The sequence below is a fragment of the Peromyscus maniculatus genome, chromosome 5 (assembly GCF_049852395.1).
Source record: "Peromyscus maniculatus bairdii isolate BWxNUB_F1_BW_parent chromosome 5, HU_Pman_BW_mat_3.1, whole genome shotgun sequence".
NCBI lineage: Eukaryota > Metazoa > Chordata > Mammalia > Rodentia > Cricetidae > Peromyscus > Peromyscus maniculatus.
The window spans coordinates 57,838,023-57,860,143 of NC_134856.1; the positions used below are offsets into that span (position 1 = coordinate 57,838,023).

The following is a 22,121-nucleotide window of genomic DNA, read 5'->3' on the forward strand; positions in this document are numbered from 1 at the left end:
CTCTGCTCTGCACTTCTGGAGAGATGCTACCTTGAACTGCCCTACAGAAGGAGAGTCCCTCCCACATCACAACTCTTGAATCAGAGACTTCTGTTAGAAACTGGACCTGACTTTCAGCCAAGATACTTCACATAGGTGAGCAGCCTTGAGGAGATAGGTTTAGCACGAGAGTTAGGAATTGAAAGTGGAACGGGGTGGTGGCGGCGCACCCCTTTAATCCCAGCACTCGGGAGGCAGAGCCAGGCAGATCTCTGTGAGTTCCAGGCCAGCCTGGGCTACAGAGTGAGTTCCAGGAAAGGCGCAAAACTACACAGAGAAACCCTGTCTCAAAAAACCAAAAAAAAAAAAAAAAAAAAAAAGGAATTGTAAGTGTAAACCTTGTGTGATGACCATCAGCAGAATACAGTATAGCCTTGTTATACTAACTACACTTATCTACCTTCTTGCTCACATTTCTCTTTTCCCCCATGACTTTATCTCCAGGATTTATTGTCAGCTGTTTACTGGGTCTTTGCCATTCTGACTAACATTAACACAATTCATCTTTTATTAATTTTTAATTTTCATACCAATCAGTTTCTCACCCCTCCTTCCCCCCATGTCCCTTTTATACCTCCATCTACTCTTCAGAAAGGTGAAGGCCTCCCATGGGAGTCAACAAAGCCATGGCATATCAAGTTGAAATAAGATCAATCTCATCCCCACTGCATCAAGGCTAAGTGAGGTGTCCCATCATAGGGAAGAGGTTCCAAAAAGTCAGCACATGTGCAAGGGAGAGATTCAGGTCCCAATGCTAGGGGACCCACAAACGGACCAAGCTACCCAACTGTCTGTCACCCACATGCAGAGGGCCTAGGTTGGTCCCATGCAGACTCCCTAGCTGTTGGTCAAAAGTCCATGAGCTCCCACGGGCAGAGATCAGCTACCTCTGGGGGTTTCTCCATAATGATTTTGATCCCCCCCCCCTTGCTCATAAAATCCCTCTTCCCTCTCTTCAACTGGGCTCCTTAAGCTTGGCCCTGTGCTTAGCTGTGGATCTCTGCATCTGCTTCCATCAGATACTGGATGAAGGGGATGAAGGTTCAATGATGACAATTAGGGTATTCACCAATCTGACCACAGGAGAAGGCCAGTTCAGGCATCCTTTACCAACAGACCAAAACCACAATCTATACAAACAGGAAAAATTTATAATATTGACAACCTTAATAATTCTGTTAATAGCCAATATAACTAATTTTTAAAATGCAAAATAGTAAATGTCTTAAGAGAACAATTATAAGTTTGTGTGCCTCATATTTCCAGTTTTACTGAGAAGCTTACCTATGAGGATTAGCCAGGCTGTCCCAGGAACATTCCAAGACTCTTTATATAGCAACTTTTTATATTTTTAATTGTGAGTCTAGCCTTTAATAGTTAAACCATCTCTCCAACCCAACTCCAGCAATTTCTAATGACTCAGAAGGCAGTAGTGGTCCCATGAAAAACTTTGTAAAGCAGCTGGGCACCAGGAAGTATTTGGAAGGCCCTTGGTCTCAAAAAAGGATCTAGAGTGGCTTAGAGGCTAAGAAATCACAAGGCAATCTCGTAGTGAGAAGGTCCTTCAAAGGGGGAAGTTGACACCTGTCGCACATTCCCTGCATCAGAGGTTCACCTGTATGACCATGGTGAGCTATTCCTGGGCTGTCTCCACCATCCTGCTACCCCTGACAGCTACAGTGACAGCAGTATGACGTCCACCTCTTGGTTTCATCATCAGACTTGGTTGACTCCTTGCTCAGCAAGTCTCAGGTCCTGGAATTCTCCAGAGATCAGTTCCAGGGCTGCAAGGGATCAGGCAGGGTGAAGCTCCAGGAACACCTCCCTCAGCTCACAGATATTCAAAGATAGGTAGGAAAAGAGCTGAGTTGGTGAGCAGACCCTGTAAGCTTGTGTATCCCCACCTTCTGGCCTCCCTTTGCCAAGTTTGACTATGGCCTACTAGACACACCTTTTCCTTAAGGCAAACAGCAAAATTCCTCCAACCATCTCAAGCAAGAGAATCTTCAGGTGCACCCCAAGGGAAGTCCCTCACAGAAACAACCACACAACCAGCATGCTCACAGACATGCCACCTCCCTGGAATGCCCTTCTAGACATTCCTTTAGCCTGAACCCTGAGGACCTGGGAATCCGGTGGTGACCTAGAATCCAAGGAATGAGACAGAATGGAGAGTGCTTGGCAGCTAAACTGGAGAGCTGCTCTAATATCAAGGCCAGTGGAGACAGCAGGGGGCATTCACTGAAACCACAAGGTCCTGGAAGTAGAGACCTAGTCCTCCAGAGAAGGTATCCTACAGGAGCTGTAAATCCCAAAGCCAGAGCAGGCAGGGTAGGCAGACCCTAGCCCCGAAAGATCTCAGGCGAAGGAGAAAACATGGACAGTAGACATGTTAACATAAGGTGTGTGTGGGGGGGTGTCTAATGGAACCCTATCCCTAGACAAAATCCTACAGGAAACAAAGAACTTTTGAAGGAGGGAATATTATTCTTTCCTAGGCATGAGCCTCCTAGTACATTATCCAAAACAAAGTGGTATTCCCTGAAATCATATAAATACATGAAATACCAAATGGACTGAGCAGCTTATATTTAAATATTTATGTGCATAGGTATATAAATATATATGCAATAAAAATAAAGAAAGAGAGACAACCAATTTGGGACAGAGTAAGCAGAGGGCATGAAGTGACTAGAAAGAGGAAGGAGAAGGGAATTATTATGTGTTTATATATTAAATATTAATTATGGGGCATAGAGATAAATAGAGAATTCTCAGAAAATAAAACAAATAGATGACAAACAATTAAAAGTGTTAAACATACTTAGCTATTGGGTAAATGCAAATTACAACCCTGTCCCTGTGGAGGTTGGTGTTAAATCTTCAGATATATATTTCCATTGTAATACCCGTAACGTTCATGAAATCAATAAAATTCCATGGGAATGGCTATGAATAGAAAGGATGTAGAATGTATAAATTAAAAGGATAAAATGGCCCAAGGGGTGTTAAAGTGGAATGGGGCAGTAGAGGTAGATCATCAGAGGGAGAAGGGAAAGAGATAAAGAAAAGACCTCTCAAAAAACACATGGAAATTTACTATACTTTAGTAAAACTAACATACACTCACATGCAGAGACACACAAACATACACATAGAAAGGGACGTTGAAAGAGAGGAAAGAGAGGGAGAATTAAAATGGAGTTACTCTGAAACAGAGCAACCATGCCGCTACTAGACCCCAGAGGGTGACAAATAAAAATTCTGTGCCAAGTATGAGTCACTTCTTTTGGAGTTCTTGGCAATTAGATCCCAAAGACTCCTCCAACATTACACCAAATTGCTCTTGGTTATCCTACAGAACTTGATGGTAAGACTTGATTGCCAAAGACACCATATGTTTGAGCCATAGAGCATGGCAAAATCAAAGGGGTAAAGAAGCAGAAGCTTTATCCTTACTGACTTGCTTTCACAGTGCTGGAAGGTGTTATGCAAGTTACTGGAAGAGACAAGTAATCATCACCCGTGCCAAACTACAAACACTTCAAGCTACAGTAATGACTGACCTGGCAAGAGCTGTCCAATGGTGCAGCAGTAACACAAATATCATGGGAGTAAGCAATGACTTCCTGACTGTATCTGAGTCCCTCTCCACAGCAAGAAACACATACCTGGCACCATTGTCAGACTAAGAACCTAAAAATAGATAAGGCACAAGCCTTAGGGAAGAATGTATTACTATTATGCTACTAAGTGGACATAGAATTAAACTGACTTAAAACAACTTACCATTATATTGACAGCTGAAAGGACCTCCCATCCCTCAACTAGACTATGATTGACATGGTGACACGTATCTGGCCAAGGTGCAGAGAATAAACAACTGGGGAATGCTCAGTCTTAAAGCCACAGATATAGCTCAATCCCCTCCTAAGTCTCAGGGGTCATTGTGGAAGATGTGGTAGGAAGAACATAAAAGACAGAGGTGTGCTCTCTTCTCCCAGACCCAATCCCCAGAGACTTGTCTCTAGTGCTGGAACAGATCACCAGCTGAAGCCTCCCTTCCCACTCCCTGTCCACATATCCTGTGGATCCCACAGACCATCCTCTCTAAATCTCTCTCCCCACACTCCTTGCTTCATCCCAGCCACCAACACCAGCAGGCATTCCCTGTGAACACACCAGCAGAGCAGGCCAATAAATCAGGTGACACACAGTCATCACACTATCTCAAGATCCAGAGATGAAACAGAAACCAAGGAACATACACATACCCACTAAGGACAAACCCAGACCTATAATCATCCCAAACCCAGATGCCTAGAGGCCAGCACAAGAACATGATCAATAATAGCCAAGGCTTTATGTGTCCACTAGAGTCCAGCTATATGAAGATGATAGAGGTGCTTAAAGAGGAGTTAATAAATCCCCTAAAGAAAGCCAGGAAAACACAAACCAACCATTGGGAAAATGAATAAATCCTTTAAATAAACCCAAGAAAAAGGAAACAAACACTTGAAGGAAATGAATAAAATAGTTCAAGACCTGAAAATGGAAAGAGAAGCATGAAAGAAAACACAAACTGAGGAACTCTGGCAATTAAAAGTTTAGGACTGCAAACAGAAACTACAGAGGCAAACTTCACCAACAGAATACAAGAAATGGAAGAGAGGACCTCAGGCTCTGAAGACAAGACAGAAGAAATGTGAACATCGGTCAAAAAAAAAAAAAAAGGTTAAATCTGAAGAAATTCCTGACACAAAACACCCAGGAAATCTAGAATCTTACAAAAGAACAAATATAACAATAAAATAGAGCCGGGCGGTGGTGGCGCACGCCTTTAGTCCCAGCACTCGGGAGGCAGAGCCAGGCGGATCTCTGTGAGTTCGAGGCCAGCCTGGTCTCCAAAGCGAGTTCCAGGAAAGGTACAAAGCTACACAGAGAGACCCTGTCCTGGAAAAACAAAAACAAAAACAAAAAACAAACAAAACAAAACAAAAAAAGAATAAGAAAGAACACAGGAAAAAGAAACTCAGGTCAAAGGCACAGAGAATATTCTCAAAAAAATTATAGAAGAAAATTCCTCTAACATAAAGAAGGAGAGGCCTATCAAAGTAAAAGAAGCATACAGAATACCAAAAAGATTAAACCAGACAAAAAGTCCACTCACCACATGATAAACTAAATACTAAACATATAGAACAAAGAAAGAAAATAAAAGCTTCTAGAGAAAAACACCAAGAAACATATAAAGGCAGATGTATTAGAATTATACTTGAATTAGAATCAATGGAGATTCTAAAAGCCAGAAGGGCCTGGACACATGTGCTGCAGACTCTAAGAGACCACAGATGCCAGCCAAGACATAGCAGATGGAGAAACTAAGACATTCCATAATAAATTAAATTTAAACAATATCGAGCTACAAATTCAGCCCTACAGAAAGTACTTCTCAGAAGGAAAACTCCAACCCACAGAGGGTAACTACACCCATGGAAACACAGGAAAGAAAGAATCTCACACCAGCAAAGTCAAAAGAGGGAAACATTCTCTCTCTCTCTCTCTCTCTCTCTCTCTCTCTCTCTCTCTCTCTCTCTCTCTCTCTCTCTCTCACACACACACACACACACAAGAACAACAATATAATAGAATCAACAATCATTTATTATTGGTATCTTTCAATATAAATGGTCTCAATTACCCAATAAGAAGACACAGAATAAGTAGGGATGTGAAAACAGGGTTGATGCTACGGCCACAGACAAGAAACATACCTCAACAAAAAGGGCAGACTTTACCTCATGGAAAAGGGTTGGGAAAAGATATTGCAAGCAAATGGACCTATGAAGCATGCTGGTGTAGACATTTTATTATCTATCAAAATATTCTACCACCATTCCAAGTCCTCTAAATAGCTTCAAAGGCAGACTAAAATCCAGAATTGTATTTTATTCTTAGTTATGATAGTCCATTTTCACCCTGATGATCTAGGTATATACTTTGCTAAAATATATAAATATAAGTATAAAGGTATATAGTTTGATATTAATATCACCACATTATCACTATGTATTATAATTTGCTTACAATTTATCAAGAAAGTTGAAAATAGCAACAAAATGTATATCTAAAAATAGTAGCTCAAGAGTCTTATAAGGTAAAAACAGAAATTGCTATTTACATATTTTATGTACCTGTACTGCAATTGTCTAAGTATTTAATGGCCAAACATTAAAATGCACATTATCCAAGAAGAGATCTTAGATTTGATGAGCAAAGTGAGAAGCAAATATTACTTAATGTTACTCCACACCAGAAACAAACATTGCTGCTTTAATTAACAAGTAGAAATTGAAATCATTCTCTTGAAAAATGTTTAAGTATCTACACAATAACCTACAGAACAATGTGATCAGAGAAGACAAAAACTGAAAAATTATGTCATCAGTAATGATTTTAAAACAGCTTGATTTTGAAAACATTTAGGTATCTGTACGTACACATTATCACCTGTATATGAGTACACAAATAATAAAACCCAGAGGCAATCTACATGGTTATATACTGTGCAACTGAATAAAAGTTATGCTGGTCTGCATTAAGTCCTAGGATGGCAGTACAAACCTATGTATGCTTAATGCATTAAAAATTGACAGGCAAGACCATCTGAGTCAGATCCTTAGCAAATAAGCAAATTATCCTCAAAAATAAATAAAGTAATACAAACATAGGAGAGCTAAGGAGCGGCCTCAGACAATAAAGGCAATTGCAACCAAGGCTAAAGACTAGTCTGATCCACAAGACTCAAATGTCAGAAGGAAACAAATTCTCTCTACTTGTTCTCTGGCCTCCACAAAAGCATTGTGGAGTCTGTGTGTATGTGAACAGTAGAACATTCAACATATGTGTTTACATCAATGGCACAAGTGGTGTGATTTTGTTCTTTCATTCCCCTAGTGATAGGACACTTTGGGGTACCCTATAGACATTGCTGCTAACTGACTTCTGCTCCACTAATTTACACTTAATCATTCCTACTAATGCTCTTAACTTAAATGGCTCTTCTGAATCTTATTCTGCTCTAAGACTTCAATCAGTTCCCACTTACGTGCCAAAATTCAACTTGCCTTATAGCAACAAAGTTCTGTCATATTAAACGAACTCTTAGACATTTTCACTTCTCACTGTTCATGATCTTTAATTTTTCTTTTTATTTTGCGTGTGTATTCATATGAAGGTGCACATGTGTGTATGGGGTACTATGTTCATGAGGGGGCCAGAGGACAACTTTGGGTGTCATTCCTCAAGTGTCATCCTGAGATTTGCTGGAGAATAAAGATCATAGCGTTTGATACCTGGAGCAGGTCACACCTGTTGTGTGATATTTGTTTGTGTCCTGTCAAATAAAGCTTGCCGGAAGATCAGAGGATGGAGCTAGCCACGAGTTAACCATAGAGGCCAGGCAGTGGTGCCTCAGACCTTTAATCCCAGCACTCGGGAGGCTCCCAACCTTAATACCTTTAATAGCAATAGGAGTCTAATGGTTTTGATCCCAGCACTTGGGAAGCTTGTCCCTAGAGCAGGTCCTACCCACACCCAAAACTTCCCTGTTTTATATATTTGAGCAAAATTATCAAATTGCTTAAAAGCCAAACTTAAGAAAAGACAAAAATACTAGGTGCTCTCATAACCAAATCTTCCAAAGTCTTGGGAAGAGGATCAAATTATTTGAAAAGAGTAATGCTAAAAGATAAAGTAATTATGAGGGCTCAGATATTTATTTGTTTGTTTTTTGTGTGTATTTTATTATATTATTTGATTTTATTTTCAGGCAAGGTCTCACTACACAGGCCACGCTGGCTCTAAACTCATGGTCCTTGTCCTGGTTGGATTTTCCTCAACATGACATAAGCTAGGGATATTTGGGAAGAGGAACTTCAACTCTAGGGAGGTTTCTTATTAATGATTTATAAGGAGGGACCAGCACACTGTGGAGCTGTACTATTCCTGGGCAGGTGGTACTGAAATACTTAAGAGAGCAAACAGTATATTAGGATGCCTGTTTGTTTTCTAATGAGAGGTAGAAAGAAGGGGTGTGGATTTGGATGAGAGAGGAAGATCAGGCAGGGGTTGGGGAAGGGTAATCATAATCAAAATATATTGCATGGAACCCTATTTTCAATTATAAAAGGAAAGGAAAGAAAAAAGAAGAAGAAGCCAGGAAGAACAAGCCAGCAAGCAGCATTCTTCCAGGTCTCTATTTCAGGTCCCGCCTCTCGGCCTCTACCTTCACCTCCTGCCTGACTTGCCTGCATGATGGATGTGAACTGGACCTGGATGCCAAATAAACCCTCTCCTCCCCAAGCACTGAGTGAACTCAGTGAGTCTAAAATGAGCCCAGGAAGTAGAGAAGAGGAAACAAAAGGAGGCAGGGGGACAGAAGGGGAGGAAAGAAGGAATGGATTTCCTCAAGGTACATTCTATTCATGTACCAAATCCTAAATAATGAAGGGTGGCCAATGTAGGGATAACAAACCCAAACACAAATATTCCGTGTCAATAACACTGAATTTCTCAACATGATTGTGGTCAGTGATGAGCCTAGGTAGAAGAAAAGCAACTGCAATATGATATACTACCCTAGCACCCATAAAGTAAGTGAATGCTTCTTAAACAGCTTTCCTTATGAGGAGCACAACCTGTCCTCAGGGGCCTAAAAGAACACAGATTGGGACTGCAGGAAACTTTATTCCTTTTTGTATTTGTCTGGATCTTCCTGGTACATTGTTACTGCTACAGAAAAGTAATAATAGCTTCCCTTAACATAAACCCACGTTTCCATACTTCCACAGGACTGAAGATGTATCCTGCATTTAAGTAATCCATACTCAAAAATGCGAACTTTCAACTGAAGAACAGGAAATGTCCATCCCAATGATTGTCTACTTGCAAACAAGAGCTATATTTGTTAGCAGATTTCACATTTGCTGCAATATACAATCATTAATTTAGACATATATTAGGAGAGAAAATAACTGCAAGATAAATGATACTTCACTGGGCACACACCTGTAATCCCAACTCTTGGAACACAGCAGGATTATCCCAAATGTGAAACCAGCCTGGTTTACATAGATGAATTCCAGAAAAACTGTCCAGCAAATAAGCTCAAATATATCAATTAATTCAATAATTAAAATTTTATAAACAGGGTAAATGTAATTTAGCTACAATATTTTTTAGACTATGTGACAAAAAAAAAAAAAGACACTTCCTTACACTCAGTCTCAATACTGTCCAGAAGAAAAGCCTGAGTCTTCATTCAAAGATAGGATACATGAAACAAAAAAGCCTTAATATTGAAGAAATGAAGTCATCTAACAGCACAATTATCCTACTGCAAGAAAACCCACAGAAATAAAAATTAATACAAAAAAAAGTTAAGCAATAGGATTGATCTATTTACTGAAATCACACCAAAGAAAAAATATTTTCAAACCTCAGACAAGTATTTCTAAGGAAGGAAGCAGCTCAGTGGTAGAACTCCTGCCTGGCATGATGCCTGCCTGGGTTTCACACAAAACATGAAAATTATCTAGAATAATGGGGAATCTAAGATATGCAAAAAAATAAAAAATAAAAAATAACTGTAAAAGCAAATGAACTTTTCAGAAGGAAAGCTGAGTGGTAATCATGATTTAGAACTAATTTGTATAGACTTGTATGGTGATATTTTATTTGTACTGAAATGTGATTTTAATTGTATGTTAATAAATAAAGTTGCCTGGGGGTCAGAGCTATTAGATACATAGCAAGAGCATGGCAATGGTGGCGTACACTTATGCCAGCACTTGGTAGGCAGAGCTAGGTAAGTCTCTGTGTAAGGCTCAGAGATACAGCCAGCATTGGAGACACATGCCTTTAAGACCTGGAAGGCTGTACTTACAGGCAGTGATGAGGCAATCACGTGTTTGGGTTTACAACCAATGAGAAGGCAGAACAGAAAGACTATATAAAGACAAACACACAGGAAGTAGGTCTCTTTCCGAGAGGTAGGACTACCGCAGGAGGAAGGGTAAGGTTTTTGCTCTGAGCTCTGACCTCTTGGCTTTCTTCTTTACATTGGTTCTGTGTTACTTATTTAATAAGATGGTTGGTTACATCTACAGACTTGGGCCAAAACTGGCAAAAAGTAAACAGAAAGCACACAGGTCTGCATGACAAACAAGATTATTCCTCCACTCTGAATCAAACCCTGCAGGATGAACAAAGGAGCAACATTTTCACATTTTACTTGTTTAATCATAGGCTGGACAGTGGCTTGTGTGGGGGTAAGAGCATCAAGACAAGGCCATCCTCAGGTGAATTTAGAATTCAAAGCCGCCCTGGACTACTAAAGACCACTTTGCAAAAAAAAGTTAAGTCAGGCTTGAAATTTTTGGCCACATATGTTATTCTACTTATGCAAAGTAAAACCAACACTGGCATTTAGTGGTCATTTAAGAAAGATCTTAGCCATATGTGGTGGCACACACTTTATTCCCAGGGCTCCAGAGTCAAAGGCAAGCAGATCTCTGAGCTTATAGCCAGCCTGCTCTGCTCAGCAACTCCAGGCCCACCAAGGATACCATATTGAGACTGTTTCAAAGAACCTAAAAACCAAGGTCAGGCATGCTGGTGTAAGCCTTCATTCCCAGCACTTGGGAATCAGAGACTGGAGGATCTGCCTGTGAGGTCAAGGACAGCCTGGTCTACATAGCAAGTTCCCGCACAGCCAGGGCTACATAGAAAGAATGTGTCAAAGTCAAAGCAATGTCTTATATCATTACATCTAAATAGCAAAGTTGTTGAGTAGTTAACCCACAAGAGTCTTTATAAATTGAGTGTCTCCAACAGGCACAGCCTTTTATGTTATTGATGAAACAACAAAATTATTTTTCTAAACCACCAATATTAAATGCAAAAGTATTTTATGCATCCTCTCCTCATAGTAGCCAAAGTATTCCAAATAACATACTTTGCAGATATAAATATTATGACAACCAGAGCAGACTAGTTCTATGACATCAGAGCTTTTCAGAACATGCTGCTACGTCATACAAATAAAGAATAACAAACTGAACAAAAAATTCAATCCTGTATAAATTTATTCACCACACATCCCAAATGTTTATTAACTACTAGTACTGTTTTTAAAAGTTTCTTTGCAGGTGTATGTGGGTGTATATTTGTGTGTAAATTTGTGTGTGTGGTCTGTGTGTCTGGGTATGTGTGAAATATGTATATTTATGTTTGTGTGTGTGTGTCTTTATATTTGTTTGTATTTGTGTTTGTGTATGTTTGTGTTTGGGTGTGTGTGTGTACATATTTGTGTGTGTGGTATATGTGTTAATGTATGTGATGTGTGCATTCATTTGTATGTATATTATGTGTCTATTTGTGAATGTGTGTGTTGGTTGTGAGAGAGAGGTGAGTGTATCTGTTTGATGTGTAAGTGCAGGTACATACTATACCTCATGTGTACTGACCAATGGAAACCGTTCAGGACTTGGTTCTTCCTACCATGGGTTCCCAGGAACAAGCTTATTGTGCTTGTACAGCAACATGCTTTGATCTGATGAGTCATCTCAAGATCTCACAAATACATATAAATAAACTTTATGAAATAATTGCTGACACCTAAAATCAGTGAAAATAAACTGTCTTCAGTAATTGTTTTTCAAACATACAAGAATAAAATCAAGTTTACTACTGAACCATCCTAGGTTAACTTCATGAGTTGGGAGATTTTAGTGCTTAAAATAATTTTATCAAAAGCAACAGTGGCTTTTATCAAAAGCAACAAGTATCAAAATTCACTATATCGCTTGACTATGTAGTTACTAACACCAATTTGAAACTTCTTTTTTTAATTTTCTTTTCATTTTTTAAGACAGGGTTTACCTGTGTAGCTTTGGAGTCTGTCCTGGAACTCATTTTATAAACCTGGCTGGCCTCTGTACTCAAAGAGATCCACCTGCCTCGGCCACCTGCCCAAGTGCTGGGATTAAAGGCTTGCACCACCACGGTCTAGCAAGTTTGAAACTTAATTGCAAAAAATTAGGTAGATGTCTTTGCCACACACAGGACAAAGTTGTCCATTTAAGATGCATACAAATTATAACACCATCCATTGGTATAGGCTGGTGACAGAGAAGTCCTTAAACTTTAAAAAATACAGAATATCTGTAGGAGCAAATAATCCCTCTAGTGTGAATATTCCACATATCAAGTTGAGAGTTGCTCCTTCAGTGAAACTCTCTAGAGCTGCATTTAACTAGTTTTACTTAAAATCCCATTTTCTCAGCTCCACCTCCTAACTGCTATGCCTCAGAGTAACTCAGATGATGTTGAGTAGCTGTAGTGAGTGAGCTCTTCTTACTACAATCCTGATAAGCAGCCAAATTTGGATACCGTTACTCCACATTTACTGAGATGTTTTTAAATCCTCCATATCAACACCCACAAATATGTGTTGGCACAATGGATGTGAACAAATGCTCACAGTCTCTGCAGCCTTGGTTATGAAGCTCTCATTGGCTGAAACACTTTGCTTTCTAATTCTTCAAGAAGAGGTGAACATAGTCCTTCAGATAGGTCACTGACATTCAACTATCCAGAGGACTATATGGCATATATCCACAGCACTCAGAAGGTGGGAGGAAAACTGCCATGAATTGGTAGCCAGCCTGGGCTAGATAACAAAACAACAAAATTAAAATTCCATTCAGGATAGTAAGAGAAGGCCTAAGAATTTCAAGTCACTGAAAAACTCTTCAACCTCAGAATGGCAGGAGTTGAACAACATTTTAACTACAGCACTCTGGTTCCTGTATGGGAAATAACATTTACAAACCTGTACTGTAACTGTGGAAATCAAAATGGCAGTTCCTCATAAGTTGGGAGCAGATCTATCCCAAGATGCCGCTGTACCACTCTTGGGCATATAGCCAAAGGATGCTCCACCCTACCACAGGGACACGAGCTCAGCTATGTTCACTGCAGCTTTATTCCTAATACCCAGAAACTGGAAACAGCATAGATGTCCCTCAACCACAGAGTGGAGAAAGAAAATGTGGAATATTGATACAATGGTGTGTTACTCAGTTATTAAAACGAGGACATCATAAAACTTGGAGACAAATGAATGGAACTAGAAAAAAAATTCATTCTCAGTGAGTTAACTGAGACCCAAAAAGACAAACATACTATTAACTCCCTTCTAAGTGGATATTGGCTGCAAAGTAAAGGATATTCATGCTACAATTCCACAGACTCAGAAAGGCTAATTAACAGGGAGGGCTCCATGAGGAGACACATGGATCTTCCTGGAAAGAGGAAACAGAATAGATTTTCTGGGTAGACTAGGGGTGGGTGAGGAGGGGGCAGGAGAGAGCTGCAAGGAGAAATGGAGGTAGGGGGAATGGGGAGACCACTGGATGGGAGACAAACTGTGCCAGGAAAAGTGTGGTCTTGACCAATGTTACCCAGCTACCTATGATTCTATGTGTATAGAAATGAAATAAACAGGGATGGAGAGATGGCTCAGAGGTTAAGAGCACCGCTTGTTCTTCCAAAAGTCCTGAGTTCAATTCCCAGCAACAACATGGTGGCTCACAACCATCTGTAATGAGATCTGGTGCCCTCTTCTGGCTTGCAGGGACATGTGCAGACAGAACACTGTATACATAATAAATAAATAAAAAAAAAGAAAAGAAAAAGAAAAAAAAGAAATGAAATAAACATGGATTTCACAACTTCCAAAAAATTAACTCAAAGTGACCCTTATCACACTTATAACACTGTTATGTTTCTGACCCTCAAGCTACTGGTATTTCTTCCAAAGACAGAAGCCCCATGCTCTAATGGTTCTGTAGATGGATGTGATCTCTCAGCCCCATATGGCTCCTTGTGGTTTCAGGTAAACACAGCCTCACTGATGCCCAATCCCAAAACAACACAGAAAAATAATTTAAAATCTGCCTCCTGACACATGGATCATGGCACAAGATGTGGAATCTGCCCTATCCACCTGCCCAGCACCATGGACACCTGAGAAATCTCTACAGATCAGAAACTCCCTTTGTCCCCTGGAAGTGAACTTCACTGAATCATACCATGGTGACGGGTGGTAGCAGGAATTTAGAAGTATTCTAATCATGTATTGCTCAAGGATGATCCACATCACCTCTTTCAACCACTTCCAAAACTATCTGTAACATTTAGAAGATAAACGTGAAAGTGGAATGCAATATTCAGAACGTCTAGCAATCAGACCTTCACTTTTTCCAATTTCTTTTCCTACCAAACAACAGAAGCTATGCTCTTCAGGAGGAGTCTAATCAAATAATACTGCACAAGTAGACACAGTGTCTTAAGGACATTGCTGACTCAGCCTACAGTGGCCCTGGAACTGACAACCACAGCTCCATGTGGTGGGAAGAGTTGGGTTCTCAGGATCTGAAGCAACCCCTCCACAAAGGCCCTGGCCCCAGACCACTACCAGCTCTATAGTCCTGGTTTTAGAAAAGGAACTCTGTTTCATTCTCAATATATCAAGGCCTTAGGCCAAGCTCCCATTGACTGGGCCCCAGGCTGGTATTCCCTCTCCCAAGAATGTTCTTCCTCCCTGCCTGAGGGCCTAAATGAAAGCCTTGCTTGACCAGGCCAGTCCTTAACACAACAGTGGTTTACTTTTCAAATAATTGTCACCTGGTGTCATACTGCTCATCTCTCAGAACTAAGCTTTTCTCAAGAGAAGTGGAACTTGAAGGCACACCAGGCCTTAAGGGAGGTTGTGACCCTGTAATGCCTCCTTGAGCAGCTTGTTAGAGGCCTCATCTTTTTGATACAGGAATGGACCTAGTGCCTAGTAGTCAGGGAGGGGTGTCTCCTTTGTGATGGTTTGGAGCCAAATGTCTGGATAATCCTGGTGAAAAAAAAATATGTATTATGGCATCCTTATCTCTACCTGGCCTGGTTAGCACAGACTTATGTTTGGGGTGCTTTAGAGGCAGTCCTCCCTTAGCTAAATTCTACTTTTTCAGACTTAATACCTACTAAGCATTGGTCAATCCTTTCCATCACCAGTTCAACTCTACTCTTCATCACAGGGAAGTAGAGGAGTGCTACCCCACACAAGAGATGCCCTTTTCAACCTCCACAAAATTAACGGTAAATGATCTTACGGGTAAAGGTTAAATGCAAAGAGCTGAATGTCTAGAAGATACTCGAAATTAGGCGTCTCTAAGTTTAGAAACCTGCCTGCCTTGGATGCGCCAAAAGCATGGTGTTGTTGACTACTAACATGTTTCTACACACAGCTCCCTGTTCCCAATGTTCTGCAAAGAGGCAGCCCACAGAGCAAAGTTATTCCAAGGCCTGTGCCACGGTTCAGGGAGTGCAAGGACCGCGTGGGAACTCACAGAGCAGGGGATTTGGCTGCAGATTCACACCCAGTCCTTAGGAGGACCCAACACACTTGCTCCAGCACGTTCCCATCTGCTCTTCCCGATCTGGGGACAGGAGCCCATCGCTCACCAAGGCATGGCTTCCCAGCTCGTCCATGGCCCCTCACGGTTCCCAGCAGCAGCACTCACAGCACAGCACAGCACATGTAAACACTGGAGCCAGCTGCTCTGCTAAGCCAAGCCCTCAGACTCCCGGAAGGGCCCTGCACCACTTAGACTGGCAGTTCAGCCCCGAGGGCCCTGATTGGCTAGTCAGGCCTGAGTGACAGGAGCACCTCCCTTAGGGTTACAGTGTGCTTAAAGACACAGCACAATGGTTGCTGTCTCTGCCTCCCTCCCCAGACCCAGACCTTTTCCAGGCTGCAGAGATATGCATTTCAATAGCACATGCTCTGGCTCCTACAGCTGACCCTGTGGTCTTCCTGCACTCCATAGGCACGTCCCCTTCTTCCTCCCTGACACAACGTGACTAATTTGCACAGCCATTTCCTCAATGTGGAGTGGAGTGATTCCCTGTCCCACAGGTGAAGGGTGCCCAAAATATTCACAGTTTTAAAGAGAGATTTAAGGACACAAAAGGAGATGTTTGTTCGGTGGCTTCACGCTGAGGTGAGGTGAACTGAAGGTCCTTTTACCTGTTAGTCACAGGCACTTCAGAGAACAAGGGGAGAAATGCAGGCACCAGATAAAAACACAGAATGACAGATTTGTCTCCCACCAGAAGGCTGGATGATGGCTCCATTGCTGTCGGAGTTTTCTTCCGGAATTCAGGGCAAAGTCTTGACAAATGAATAATAGTAAAAAGAGTTGTCTTCAGGGTAAGTTGAATAGTTAGAGAATAATGGAACTAGGAAGAATGTCTTTATGAGAACTATTGTTCGCCAGCACATCTTCTTCAGTGGGCAAGTGAAAACAAAAAAAAAAAAAAAAAAAAAAAAAAAAACCACACAACTGCATTATTTAAGGTTGTCTTCATGAGCAGGACTAGTAAAAATTAATCTCTCCATGTGTGTAAAAAGTGAATTTATTCGAATGTCTCCCAAGCCGTGATCCAGACAGTCCAACAATGGCTGTCTACCAATGGAACATTAAAGACTCCAGTAGATGTTCAGCCCATGAGGCATGTCTCAGCTGGTCTTCAGTGTACACCAAAATTAACAAGATGTAGGCTGCAATGCTAGTAAAGGAATGAACTTGGTAGCCAGGGATAGGGCAAGCAGACAAAGAGAGAGAGAGTTTCCTTCTTCAATATCGTTTCATATGTAGTCTGCAACAAGAAGGTGTGATCCAGATTAAGGTGGATCTTATTATTTGTTTCAAGAGGTGGGTTTATTTTATTTTACTGTTTTGTTTTGTTTTGTTTTTTTGGTGTTTTTGAGACAGGGTTTATCTATGTAGCCCTGAAACTCATTCTGTACAACAGGGTGGCTTCAAACTTAGAGAAGTTGACTTCCTCTGCCTCTTGAATCCTGGTGTGAAAGCTGTGCGCTGCCACCAAGATGCCAAAGGTGGATCTCATCACCTCAAATGAGCCAGATTTAAGATGGGTCTTTAAGTTCAAAACCTTTAAGAAAATTCCCTGACAGGTGTACCCAACAAATTGGGTTTTCGTTCATTCCATAGATAGTCCATTAAGGAACCAAAAATAGCCATGACAACAGCCAAGACAGAGAACTGAGAAAGATTTCTTACCTGCAGGAGGGAAGGAGAGCATGGGAGTCATTTCCAAAGCAGTGTTTTCCTAAACAAAGGAAGCATGGGGACTTACTGAGGGAGTCTGCACACGTTCATGGAGAGTTCTGCCTATTCCTAAGCATGCTCAGTTAGCAAATCCACTTCTAAACACGATCACAATGGAAAAGCAGGGACATTTGGGACATTCTTAGCTCAAAGTCATGCCAGAACATATATAAATTATCAAAATAATGGAAGGAAATGACTTCTGGTATGTTCATCTTGTACCACAAGGTCTTAGCTGAAAATCAAGGAAATGACACTATGAAAGTAGATTGCTTTGGAGCTTATGCTACATGTCAACCTTGATGTTTGATCTAAAAGATAGCTGTACCAATCCGCAGTTCTCACAGATACAAAAGACAGAGAACACAAATACAGAAAACATCAAGGAAAAGTCACCTAGCAGCACTGTATACTCTGCTCTTAGATGAGTGGTTATGATGAGCTCTGTTAACCTCAGAACAAAGCTGCTTTTGCCTCTGAGCAGGCTGGCTCAGGGGAAGGCCACAGCTGCTTCTATGCAAGCCCAGAGGAGTTTGTTTTACCTAGCCCTGGCTGCTGTCTGTCTCAGAGCTGTGACATCACTATAGAAAATTCCATTCTTTCCTTTTTCTAATTTAAAAAAAAAATTTCTAGTTATATGCTGTTTTTCCTGAATGTGTCTGTGCACAGTACCTAAGACACCAGAAGACAGGAGATGCCCGAGCCTGGAGCTATAGCAAATGGTAAACTACCATGTGGGTTCTGGGAATGGAACCTGGATCTTCTGTAACAACACCCAGTACTCTTAACTGCTGAGCCACCTCTCTAGGCCCTCCTTTTTTTTTTTTTTATTAAATTTTTTCTATTAGAACATATTACATCAATTTCCCCTCTTTCTCCTCCCTCCATTTCTTTCCACATACTTCCCTTCCAACTTCCTCCTTGTTAAGTATATATGAATAAGTACACTGAAATATATGAATACATACTGCCCAGTCCATTTTTGTGATTTGTATGTATATGGTTTAAGTCTGACCATGTTGTACTTAGGGAGCTCTTCCCTGCCTGAGAATAATTCACTCACCTGAAGTAGAGTCCTACTTTGTAGTCAGCATCAGGTGTCTGACCTGGACTGGGCTGCCTTGTATAGGAATCATAATCAAGAACAGACAATTTGGATTGGAAAATGCTTGAGTAGTTAAGAGTACTGAAGAATCTTCCAGAGCACTCAGCTTCCATTCCCAGTACATATGGAAGCTCACTACTGTCTGTAACTCCAGTTCCAGGGGTTCTGACAGCATCTGGCCTCCATCGTCACCTGGCATGAGTGGAATACAAAGACACAGAAACAAAAAAGCCATACACATAAAATCATGACTGAAATTAGATTTTTTTTTAAAGCCACAACAACAAAAACCATAAGAAGAGATGACTTGCAACATGAAACTTATTTTTCGAACTGTGTGTGATGGTGAACTCTTTTATTACAGAACTCCAGACACAGAGGCAGGAAGATAACTGGAGTTTTAAAGCATGTGCTACATAGAGAACTTAAACACACATCCACCGTCCACAGAATGTTAAAAAAATGAATAATAAAGAGTACAGGACTTTTGGGACAACATCTCTTAAAGTCATTTCAGCTGCCAGCTCTTGTTCCCTGTGACATCATTCTCAGAAATGAATATATCCGAACACATCAGCAGAGCCAGGTGATCTCCATGAATTCACACTTGCTTAGCCTACAGAGTGAGTATGAGAGTAAGACATGTCTAAATAACACACAGTAACATACACACACACACAAACAAATACACACACATATTTAATATAATTTTGCTTTGTTGTTTTAGACAGGATCTCATTAGAAAGCTCCAGCTGACCTGGAATTCCTTATATATAGTTTAATGAACAGTACATACATTGAATCTTATAAAACAAATTCTGATAAATATTTCATTCTATAGCATTAGCTCATTATTCAAAGCATGACAGTTTTCTATACAAGAGGAAGCTTCCAAACAATATTTACTTCATATTTACTTGTATTTGAAGAGAACTGGAAGTGGGGAAATTTTACACTGTTTACATGCCTATAGGTTATTTTTCTTCATCCAATCATTCTATGTAATCAATGACAACCTTTTCTTAAACTCTTTCTATTTTAGAAACATTTTAACAAGTGTGTAAATTGAGCTGATTGCACATTTTGTTTTAATGCTAAGATTCCAACTTTTGAAGCTTAAACAATGCTTATTGAAGTAAATATTCCAGCTACCAGTAAACCAATGAATTTTTAAAATCTATTATGTATACAGTGTTCTGCTTCCATGATACCTACAAGCCAGAAGAGGACACAGAATCTCATTATACATGGTGACCACTGCTCCTAGGAGCTCACAGACTGTTGATCCACAGCTAGGGAGCCTGCATGGGACCAACCTAGGCCCTCTGCATGTGGGTGACAGCTGTGTAGCTTGATGAGTTTGTGGGGCTCCTATCTCTGGGATCAGGACCTCTCCCTGGTGCTTGAGCTGGCTTTTGGGAACCTATTCCCCATGCTGGATTGCCTCTCCCAGTTTTGATGCAGGGGGAGGATCTTGGTCCTATGATGACTTGATGTGACATGCTTTGTTGACACCCATGGGAGGCCTGCTCCTCTTTGAATGGAGAGGGAGGAGTGAATGGGGACCTAGTAGAGGTGGTGGGAGGGAACAGGAAGAGCATAGGGAGGTGAAACTGCAGTTGGGATATTAACTAAATGAAAAACTTTAAGTAATAAATAAAAAAATAATGTTTTTCTAAAATTGTTAAAAAATTTTCCAAGTATTGATTGAAGTTTTTGGAAGATCACACTTTTTCTTATTTTACTGGGAAACAAAAAAGAAAAGGAAGTCATTGAAACACAATTATAGTATTATTTGTTGTGCTATCAACAAATTGAGTTAAATAGCAGTAATTGTTATGTTACATGATGTACTGAATGAATGAATATACTGGATTCCTAGGTTTTCTATTAACAACACAGAAGGACCAACTACACAAGTCTGTGCATAGTAGGAGCCATTGTTCATTGTATCAAAAGTAAAATCTGGAGTGTTTCTTGTAGATTTCCTCTCTGAAGGGTAACTAATCTGGTACTAAGTATTAATGTTCACAAGGAAGTATGATATGTTCTCCTATTTTTTAAGCTAGGTGAGGAAATAGTGAAGCCATACTCTTGAGAAAGGCTAAAAGTATAACTTTGTTTCTATACCATAATTTATTAGACCATGAAATTTTTGGTGGGGCCCACCCAAGGCTCCATGATAAAGTACGTGAAGTATTTAGTTTACATTTAACCCAAGGTGGGAATAATGACAAGGTAGCTCCTTGTGTTCCAATTGCACCGAAAGGCAACTGAATCAAAACTCTTCCTGTAATTAACATAGTAAAATGACGTTTAGACATGTAAAAACAGCTTAGTCAGGAACCCCACTACACCCAAGGCTGCACCTGATGACCAGAACCCAGTGACATCACTCACTCAAAACAAGCAGACTCCATGACACCCACTGGACAGTCTATAAGAAAAGACCAAGAGAAATGCTCTGCACATCTGGAAAGATGCCACCTTGATCTGCCCTGTGTCTAGAGCATCTCTCCCAAGATGCTAACCCTCAAACCAGAGACTTCTGAGAGACTGCACCTTCACCAGCAGTAGAAGCTTTAAAAAAAGCTGTCATGCCCAGCTCAGAAGACTCATGTGCTCACAAGAACGATTTCGGCACTTCAGTGACCCTGTTGAACTTACTCATGAGGCCACAGCTGAGAACCCCTGGTCTTATTATCTTCCCATCCCCCTTTTGCCCAGGAATAACCAGATGAGCAAAGGTAATTGGTTCTCTTCTACCTTGAACATCATTCTAACACAAAGGGCAACTTAAGGGCACAGTCTGGTACTTTTGTCCTGGTCACTCTACAGAGTTTGTTTCCATGAAAAAAACACGGATTTTCTCAAAGAATCGGGATATTTAAGATGCCTTTGCTTTGAGAGACAGTGCCATAGAAAGAGTTCTTGGACAGTCTTAGCAATGAGTCTGTGGTTGCAGGGCAGATGTTTACAGTGTTCTCAGAGATGTGATCCACAGCAGGAGTGTGGGGGTTCTGAAGGCAACTACTTTGGATTCTGTCACAGGCAAGTAGTTGTGCACAGAGGACTGTCAGGGAGGGTAGATGTTCTTGGTCTTGAAGCCTGATTCAATAAATGCCTCTGAAGTCATTAAGGGAAGCAGGGTAACTGTGCAGTTTAGTACAACTGGCAGTGACTTCTCGGGTGAGAGCACTGTTCTTGCCAAAAAGCTCCAGGAGCCACAGCTAAAACTCTTTATGCACAGCCCCACCCCTGCAAATGTCCAACTGCCTTTGACTCTGGGGCTCAGATACAGGTGAGCAGGATGCTATCATTATCTGTACAGCAGGTTGGGGGATTTTGCTGCAAGATTTTCTTTGTGAGAAATTCTTGGAATTCAGACTGATGCTGGAGATGTTTCTAAATTGGAGATGTCTAAGTTTGGGGGTTGTGGTTTTTATTGTGTCCATGGTTTATTTTGTAATTCTCAGGACACACTAGACTGGGGCAGTAGGAGAATGGGTCATGGGAACTATGGGAGTCCAGCCCCTTGATAGTCCTCTCCCAGGGTGTGGGAAGAATCTACAACCAGCTGATAATCTAATCTATGATGATATGAAATGAATCTATGTACACAAAAGTCTTTAGTCCATACACTTTATTCTTCTCAGTCACTTCTCTCTCTACACAGCAATGACTGATCTCATGCCTAGCTCCTTTCTTGCCTGATTTCTCTCTACATT

General features: G+C 40.8%; 1 protein-coding gene across 3 annotated transcripts in view; it reads right to left on the reverse strand.

Moving 5' to 3' along the window:
- The window catches only part of LOC107400143 (uncharacterized), a 42,059-nt gene extending 26,171 nt beyond the window's left edge, over positions 1–15,888 (reverse strand). Inside the window, exon 1 of one of the 3 annotated variants that reach the window (XM_076572303.1) lies at positions 15,619–15,888. In XM_076572303.1, coding sequence (XP_076428418.1) covers positions 15,619–15,645 — 27 coding nt within the window. In that variant the 5' untranslated portion in view covers positions 15,646–15,888. Of the gene's footprint in view, positions 1–15,503 lie in introns of all 3 variants that reach the window. The other 2 variants (XM_076572304.1, XM_076572305.1) reach the window with 2 other exon arrangements.
- Positions 15,889–22,121: the final 6,233 nt, after the last annotated feature.